Source organism: Sinocyclocheilus rhinocerous, unplaced genomic scaffold (genome assembly GCF_001515625.1).
Source record: "Sinocyclocheilus rhinocerous isolate Xijiao unplaced genomic scaffold, SAMN03320098_v1.1 scaffold1719, whole genome shotgun sequence".
In the NCBI taxonomy this organism is placed as follows: domain Eukaryota; kingdom Metazoa; phylum Chordata; class Actinopteri; order Cypriniformes; family Cyprinidae; genus Sinocyclocheilus; species Sinocyclocheilus rhinocerous.
In genome coordinates, this window is record NW_015664048.1 from 234,631 (window position 1) to 244,197 (window position 9,567).

Here is a 9,567-nt window from a genome sequence, read left to right on the forward strand (position 1 = left end):
GCCGCGGCTTCATCTCGATCGTCACACCGACCACCGCGCTGCTCAAACCCGCCACCAGAACCTGCTCGGGAACATCAGAGCGCTCAACCGACGGACCTGACGAAGCCATCGAGAAATGAGGGAATAGAACGGAGCCGTTACCTGGTAGTCGAGCGAGCCGTTGTGATGGAGAGTGAAGACGGCCGATCCGACGCCGCCGGTTTTCCCAGGAGTTAGAGCAGAACTGCTGGACATCACGCTTTGAAGAGCTGAAAGTGGAATAAATGTTACATAATCATTTTTCAAACAAGTCAGATTGATCAAATATAGTCAAATAGATCAGACAGCAAAAAGTCTTGAATGTACTGTAACAAAAAACTTAAAAAACTAAATTTTGATTATTTTGGTACTTGGAACCATGACTAACATTACATGTGAACTTATATTATATCTAGTGCTGTCAAACGATTAATCGCGATTAATCGCATCCAAAATACAAGTTTTTGTTCACATAATATATGTATGTGTACTGTGTATATTTATTATGTATATATAAATACAAACACATACAGTATATATATTGAAAATATTTACATGCATTTATATTATATATAAATATATTTAATATATAAACAATATTTATTGAAATATATACATGCATGTGTTTGTATTTATATATACAGTACATAATAAATATACACAGAACACACACATATTATGTAAATAAAATCTTTTATTTTGAATTTGATTAATCACGATTAATCGTTTGACCGCACTAATTATATTATATTTGATATATATATATATATATATATATATATATATATATACTGTATATATATATATATTATTTTTTTCCCCTTGTATTTACATCATTTCCGAAAATGTATTGAAATAAAACCATTTGATGTAAATATAGCAAAGTCTTAAAAGTACAGTAGCAAAAACTATTTCTGTAGTTAGAAAGAGCGTGAAAAACAACATTTTTATTGTTTTCTTGCATAAAACTAACAGTGACTTACATTATACATTAACTTAGAAGTAAATCTTCCTGAATTTACATAATTTGCCAGAAATAAGAAATAGCTTGATATAAATGTTTTTTTACTTGTAGTTTTTGTAGTTAGAAAGATGGTTAAGAAAACTACAGAACATGAAAGAGACATACATTTACATCATTTCACATAATCTTTTTTAGATAAAACCTACAATGTAAATTTAGTCAAGTAGATCAGATACCAAAAAGTCTTAAAGGTACAGTAACAAAAAAGTTAGAAAGATGGTGAAAAACTAACTGACTAACTATATACACTTAATTTTCCAGAAAGACTATTTAAATAGCTTGACATTATTTTTTTTATTTACTTGTAGTTTTTGTAGTTAGAAAGTTGGTTAAAAAAAACTAAAGTTTTATTGTTTTGGTGCATGAAACCTTGACTTACATTGTAGTTTAACTTATATCTACATTTCCTTGAATTTACAAAATTTCCCAAAATGACTTTTGAAATAAAACAGTTTGTTGCAAATAAGTTTTTATTTTTTGTTATTTGTAGTTAATAAGAGTGTGAAAAACAACATTTTGATTATTTTGTTCAATAAAATGAATATTAACTAACATTATATGTTAATTTAAATGTAAATTCCCCTGAATTGACATAATATCCCAGAATCACATTTGAATTAGCTTGATATATTTTTGTAGTTAATTGTAGCTTTTGGTAAATAGAAAGATGGTAAAAAACTAAAGATTTATAGATTTTTTTTGTGCATGAAACCTTGATTAACATTGTATTTTAACTTGTTTCTACATTTCCTTGAATTTACAAAATTCCCAGAATGACTTGAAATAAAACAGCTTGTTGTAAATAACTATTTTATTGTTAGTTGTACTTAGAAAGAGCGTGAAAAACAACATTTTGATTACTTTGTTGCATAAAACCTTGACTAACATTATTTGTTAACTTATATTTAAATGTACATAATTCCCGAGAATGACTTTATTTGAAATAAAACAGTTTGATGCAAAAAAGTTTTTATTTTAATTAAAATTGTAGTTTTGTAGTTTAATTGTAGGTTTTTTTTGTAGTTAAAAAGATGGTGCATGAAATTTTGACTAACATTATATGTTAACTTAAATGTAAAATTCCTTGAATTGACTTTTTTTTTTAATAAAGCTGTTTGATGTAAATGTTTTGGTTTTTTGTAGTTATTTGTAGTTTTTGTAGTTAGAAATATAGTGGAAAAACTATATTTTTTTTATATCTTGTATTACATTTGAACCTATTTATAAAGTAATAAAATGATAAATAATTATAATATGACCTTTTCAAATAACTTTTATCAGGGTACTGGTGACAGAAAACCTCTTTAAGTAACTTGTATTTGTGCATGTGACAGAAAGGGTGAGAGAACCAGGGAAAACTAAACAGAATGGAGAGTTTTGCGTGTGATTAGAGGTCCAGAGGGACTCAAACAATCGCTGTCGCACCGCAGCCAGAGAAACACAATCAAACCCACATGAACTCATGCGGGGTCAAAGGTCACGGCTGGAGTGACGTCATCCCAGGAGACGAGGGAAATCAGCCGGCGTGCAGGTAAATAGAGACCGTTTCGATGTAGAAGGAAAGAAAGGACGGCCGAGGAGTAAACAGAGCGTGAGCGGCGCAGGATCGTTTAGGTTTGAATTCTTTACACATAACGTCAAGCTGTTAACGGTGCAGCTGGAATCAGACAGCAGAAGCAGCGCCAGCACTGTGTGTGTGTTTGTGAGAGTGTGTGTGAGTGTGCGTATGTGTGTGAGAGTGTGTGTGTGTGTGTGAGTGAGTGTGTGAGTGTGTGTGTGTGAGTGAGTGTGTGTGTGAGAGAGTGTGTGGGTGTGTGTGTGAGAGAGTGTGTGTGTGAGAGAGAGTGTGTGTGTGAGTGTGTCTCTCGTTTCACTCGACTAACATACGGAATAACCACGAAACCGATCCTACAGCATTTGACCTCTGACCTCTGGCGGCATTCCTGACCTCTTCACAATCGCCATCGTAATTATGACCGGGAAATCTCATTCTGGCACCAAAAATACCCGAGATGATTTATGCATGACACAAAGATGAAATATAACACGGTGTAAATCACGGGATAAAAACAGCCACAGCAGACAGACGGATGTAGTTACTGATCTAATGTGAGATCAACTGAAGCCTGCTGTCATTTAGTTCAGCTTTGAGCTCACTGTACGATAGTGTGCTACTAAAAGATGATTAAACTAGCCTATAGAAGCCTAGTTGTTACAATTTTAAATTAAATCTTTAATATTTACAACAAAATTTCCTGTTAAAGTGTTGTTTTTGTCTTATTTAATTTTTGTAATATATAACAGTACAAATTAAGGTGATTTGTGTATTAATGGGGTTATTTATAAGTTAGTTGTTGATGTTTCCTGTATTTTATTGATTTTTTAATTATCAGTATTTTATCTTATATATCAAAAACAAATAAATGTTGGCATTCTAAAATTATTATATATATATATATATTTTTTTAAATTAATAAAATTAAATAAAATATTAAAATATTTATAAAATATAATATAATATGTAATATATAAAATAAAATATTAATACATTTGTCAGCACAGGAAAGAAAACTGTCCAAAGCCGTTCATGTCTCTTCACGCTGGTTTATGTGTTAACGAGGAGATTGTTGACGATTGGCTGCACTTACTGTCACATGATCTCTTGCCAGAAATGTTTCCGGAGATCTGACGAGGGTTTTGACCTTCTGTTTCCACCGAGATCTGCAGCTGTCCGCGGGACAACCAGAAGAGTTCACGACTGTTCAGATCGGCCAGGACTTCAGCCAAGTCAGAGTCCTACAGACACATGCGTTCCTCTCGTTATTCTGTTTCATTAATATTCATTTCGATCAGTAAAACTTAACTCACGTCTGCAGAGATGTTTGCTCGTATTTCTCTCAGCAGATGCTGACGGTACAACAGTTTCACTCGGACCGGCACCTTTGCAGAGACTGAAACAGAATTTTAAAAAATATATATATTATTTAACTTTATATTATATTTATATTAAGTTTTTTATTTATTTTCAGTTAACATTTAGTAACAAAAATGTTTTTTTTTCTTCTGGTTTTAATTACCGATAATAACTCACCATATCTGTATCGGCCGGCGGGACTCTGAACTCAAACGCAGTGTTTCCATCGGAGTCCAGGAAGGTGATGAGGCTCGGCCGGTTCATCCTAAGAGACAAGCACACGTGTAAAGTGAGCGGCGGAGGATTGTGATGGCCCTCACATCTGCTCTGGTGTGAGTGTTACCTCTGGAACGTGATGGAGAAGGTCAGGCTCGTCCGAGTGAGAGTGAATCTGGCTCGAGCGACGCCGCTGGAGTCCCTCGCACCCGTGAGTACAGCCACAAAATCTGTTCAACAATAACTCAGGTTAATCATACTCGGACAATGATTTAACACTCATAACGTATTCGGAAGAAATGCATAGAAATGTGTAAACAATGCATAGTTTTTAGCAAGCGATTGAAACTTTGCATATGCTTTAAGACCCTCAAAATACACATCCTTTATTTTTTTCGGATTTTTTATCATTGTTTTTTAAGAGATAATAAACATTTCGTGCTCGGGTCATTTTTGACCCGTGTATGTATGGAGCACCATTTGGTGTCAAAAATACTTTAGTAAAAATATCTATGAAGTTATATTAGTGTCTTCATATCTCTCACACTTTTGGGACTGAATTTTGTTGATAAACATGAATATGTACGTCAACTGATGAACCTGCAGCATTAAAAATTCATCAATGTTTTATCTGAAAGTAAAGATTTATGCAGGTAAAATAAGTTTATTAAGTTTGTTTGTTTATGTTGTTTTGTTAGAATAAATATGTAGGTTTCATGAATTTGGACCAGTTTTTAAACAATCATGAGTTATACATTCAAAGAATTAAAGTCCATTCATTCCAACTGGGTTAACAACGATAATTCTCAGGTTATATGTTTGTATAAATTTCATACAATGATATATTCATATAGAATTTCTCACCAATATTGACAAAAATATATATAAATTTTGCATCACCGTTTTTACAGTGTGGTTCATGAGTAATTTGAGATTTCTCCATTTTTTAATTAATAAAAAATGGGTAAATGCAGTTATAGCGCGGTAACATTCAAAACTTTGAAATAGTCTCTGAAGCTATATTAGTGTCAAAACTTTTGTAAAAATATATCTAGCCTTTTCTTCATATCTCACACACTTTTGGGACTGAATTTTGTTGATAAACATTAATATATATATATGTTGACAAACTACTGCAGCATCAAAAATCACTTTTTGCACCCCAAAGTAAATGTTTATGCAAGTAAAACAGATTCATTTTGTTTAAAAAAAATTATTCAGAGTTATAATTATGTTGTTTTGTTAGAAATAAATATGTAGATTTAATACATTTGGACTGTTTTTGAGCACTCGTCGTGAGATATAAGTTCAAAGGGATTTAATTAAATTCCATTCATTCCAACTGGGTTAACACCGATAATTCTCAGGTTATATGTTTGTATAAATTTCATACAATGATATATTCATATGAAATTTCTCACCAATATTGACAAAAATATATATGAATTTTGCACCATAGTTTGTTCAGTGTGGTTCATGAGTAATTTGACATTTCTCAATTTATTAATTAATAAAAAAGGGTAAATGCAAAAATAACATGGTAACTTTTTTTAGCTGCTGATCAGATTCAGTATGGCTTCAGTTTGAAAATATGAAGTTATGACTGTTTTATAAGATTTTGATTTTGAATGCATTGTGAGGGAGTCTCACCGGTGGCGCTGTCTCGGTTGCTGTTCTCTTCAGAGCTGATGTAGGATCTGTCGTTGTAGGACTTGTGCAAGTCGTCGTCTTTCTCATGGAAGAACTCAAACAGAGACTCCGCCTCCTTTCTCCCCGAGTCGCCTGTAACCACGGAAACCAAGATGCATGATGTCAGAAAGATCGTAGAACGCACAATAGAGCCAATGTTCTACACGGACCGGCATCCATAAACATGAGTGCAATTACACCGAAGCAGACCATCAATCCACACTCGCCGCCATTTATCACTCCGTTTGTCTGCGAGACACACACACACACACTTTTTCCCGTATAACAGTGTGGCATTCCAAAAACGCTGGACTGTGTTTCCATTTGTTCACCGTTTGCAGAACCTTTTGGGCATGTTTTGCAGCAGTGTCCTGGAAGCAAGACCGGATCGTCACAGGTCGGATCGGGACAGTCCTGTTTCATATTCCTGCAGCTCACCTTCCCAAACACCTTGCCTCGCCGGCTCCTCTGCTGCTCGGGGAGAGAGAGAAACGTAATAATAAGCAGGAAAATGTTAAATGCAACGATTATGAAATGAATTTGATTCAGCTTTAAACGGCTCTACAGAAGACAACAGAGTCATTATTCAGCTCCGTTCAATTCAGTGTTGATTCGGTTTAGTTCTACAAGTGTCGATGTTGCATTCTATGTGGCAAAAAAAAAAAAACATAAAAAATATATTAAAATATTACGTTTATATATAAAGTTTCAAAATCATATAAAAAAATAAAAAAAAATTTTAAAATGATTATTTAAAATAACACAATTTTAATGTTGCATCCCATGTGGCACAATTCTTTTTTTATTCAAAATATACAAAAATATATTAAAATATAAAATTATCAAATTTGTATAAAATGATAAACAGTTTAAAAATAATATTTTAAAATAATATACAATTTAAAATGAATGTTGCATCTCATATGACAAATATATTTCAAAATATACAAAAAAATATTAAATATAAAATTCGTATAAAATAAAAGTAATATTTAAAAAATAATTATTTAAAATAATATGCAATTTAAAATTAATGTTGCATCCCATGTGACAAAAAATAAAATTTTCTAAATATATAAAAGATATGTTAAAATATTAAATTTATATAAAATCATATAAAAATATATTTTTTTAATTTAAATATATTTAAAATGTTTCAAAGGATATAAAATACCAATATATTTTTTTTAAATAGATTTTTTTTTTAAATGATAAAATATCATTAGAATTTTTAAAGTATTTAAACATATATTTTGCATGTTTAAATAAAAACAAAATACATTCACATTTAAAGAAAAACTATTTTTTTGTCTACAACAACACCACACTCTCAATGTTGAAAGCTTCCTCAGTTATGAAATGCAGTGTGTGTTTGAGGTCTTACCGGCTCGCAGTGACACATAACGCAGTGCATCACACCGAACGGCTCTCCGAGATCTGGATGCCACGTGTCTTCCAGCGAATAAAAGCGGCCACCGAAGGAGCAACCTGATTGAGACAATAAACAAGAGCAGCGTGAGGAGACCTCCAGACGTTTACTGAGAATGTGTACAAATCAGCTTCAAACCTTCAAGAACTCCAACTAAAACGAGATCACATTCAGCGCTGGGAACCAAAACATCTCCTCGGCTTTGTTTTGAAGAGAGAATGAGAGATTCGAGTCAATTTGGCCGTGTATTGCATCTGGAATGAGGTCGGCCTCCCTTTATAAAGCGAGACTATTAAACAATTTATTGTTAAGCTAAACACACTTTCAAAGACACGCACGTAAACTGTCATAAACGGAGGTAAATCATAATAAATGCCATTGCCATTGCATCAAAGTCTCTGTGGTAAGTCATAGTGTTTATCTGGTTCTTCGGAGATTCTTATGTTGGCTAAAACATCAGATGCATTGATGGTTTTCTAGGTTTTTGGCTCTAATTGCAAATTGCAACAAAACAACCAAACCAACAAAAGACCATCATATGCACTCATTAAAACCAGAAATAAAGGTTCTGATTGGAATCCAAATGGCTTTATTGCTTGTTATACGATATCGTTCTTTAAAATAGCATTTAAGGAGCTGACGAACCAATGATGGGTCACCAAAAACTGAATTAGCCTCCAAAGGACAATATAGCAAATCATGAACTCTTTACAGCCAAAAACGTTCTTGAAAAGAACCTTTACAACTCTATTCTTCTTTGGAGATCAAAACACGGATATATTATGTTGGTTCTGTCCAAAACATCTCTATTAACAGATGATTAAAGTGTTTTTGGTGTCTATGTTCTTTAAAACACCAGATGCATTGATGGTTTTCTGAAGAACTTAGAGCTTTTGGCTCTAAATGCAACCTAATCATGATCAAAAGAAGAGATTTTCCTTCATATGCACTCATTAGAACACAAAAATAAAGGTTCTTATTGGAATCCAGTTGGGTTTTATTGCATCTGGTGCTTTAAAGAGTTGAAGAACCAATAATGAAAGCCTCCAAAGAACCATAGCAACTCAACAGTTACTGTATATTGCTCTTTGGAGATTAAAATACTGTTGTATTATGTCGGTTCTGTCCAAAACATCTCTATTAATGGATTATTAAAGCTCTTCAGATCACTGTTTCGGTATCTATCTTCTTTAAAACACCAGATGCATTGATTAGTTTTCTAAAAGACTAGAAAATAAAGTTATTTGTGGAGGCTTTTGGTTCTAAATGCAACCAAAACCTGCTTGCTCTTATCAAAAGAAGAGTTTTCCCCTCCATATGCATTCATTAGAACCAAAAATAAACGTTCTTATTGGAATCCAATCGGGTTTTGTTGCATCTGGTGCTTTAAAGAGCTAATAATGAAACATTAAAGCATTGAAACAGATGCATTGATGGTTAGAACTAGAAAATGAAGTTATTTTTGGAGGCTTTTGGCTCTAAATGCAAATTTTTTTTTTTTTTTTTTTAAACAAAACCTGCTTATTCCGATCAAAACAAGAGTTTTCCTTCATATTTAGAATCAAAAATAAAGGTTCTTATTGGAATCCAATCGGGTTTTGTTGCATCTGGTGCTTTAAAGTGTTGAAGAACCAATAATGAAACATCAAAACACACTTAAGCTTCCAAAGAACCAGATAGCAACTCAAAAACGGTTCTGGATAAAGACCACTTTGGGTCAAATATGGACTAAAAATGTAATGTACAAATTTATTCCAGTCCATATTTGACCCAAAGTTGGGTTTTTAGAGTGCGTATAAGGTTCTTCGGTTGAGTTATATCGCTCTTCGGAGGTTAAAATGCTGTTGGTTGTATCTCTTACCGGACAAGCCTTTCGACAGCATGGGTTCCGTCTCTGGCTGGATGGGTAACGCGGGGGTCTTGAGTCTCGAACCCAGAGCCGATGCGATGCAGGCGCAGCCCAGAATCCACAGCACTCGCGGCGCCTCCATCCCTCAGAAACCAAATAAATACAGTTCTCTCGATCGAGTCGTGTCGGCGCGGCTCCCGGTTTTATCCGGTGTTTGTGAGGAGGGGCGGACGGGGCGGATCCTCAGAGCCCCAAAAGCGTTTAATACACATGCACCAGCACTTGTGAATGATCTCAGTCACTTTACACGCTTCTGCGCGCTTTGATTCTCTGGCTGGCGTCTTTTCCGCTCGTGCAATCAATCGTTTAGTTTCTCTTTCCGTCTTGAAAATCCATGAAAATATCATAATGGAGACATAGATATTATC

The 9,567-nt window shown here is 33.7% G+C and overlaps 1 protein-coding gene across 1 annotated transcript in view; it reads right to left on the reverse strand.

Moving 5' to 3' along the window:
* LOC107729590 (chordin-like) overlaps positions 1 to 9,281 on the reverse strand; it is a 22,969-nt gene extending 13,688 nt beyond the window's left edge. The window contains exons 1-10 of the mRNA XM_016540170.1: positions 9,152 to 9,281; positions 7,246 to 7,349; positions 6,206 to 6,332; positions 5,823 to 5,954; positions 4,300 to 4,402; positions 4,134 to 4,221; positions 3,911 to 3,982; positions 3,691 to 3,838; positions 142 to 248; positions 15 to 61 (exon numbers count right to left, since the gene is read on the reverse strand). Coding sequence (XP_016395656.1) covers positions 15 to 61; positions 142 to 248; positions 3,691 to 3,838; positions 3,911 to 3,982; positions 4,134 to 4,221; positions 4,300 to 4,402; positions 5,823 to 5,954; positions 6,206 to 6,332; positions 7,246 to 7,349; positions 9,152 to 9,281 — 1,058 coding nt within the window. The remainder of the gene's footprint in view (positions 1 to 14; positions 62 to 141; positions 249 to 3,690; positions 3,839 to 3,910; positions 3,983 to 4,133; positions 4,222 to 4,299; positions 4,403 to 5,822; positions 5,955 to 6,205; positions 6,333 to 7,245; positions 7,350 to 9,151) is intronic.
* Between the last annotated feature and the right edge of the window lie 286 nt (positions 9,282 to 9,567).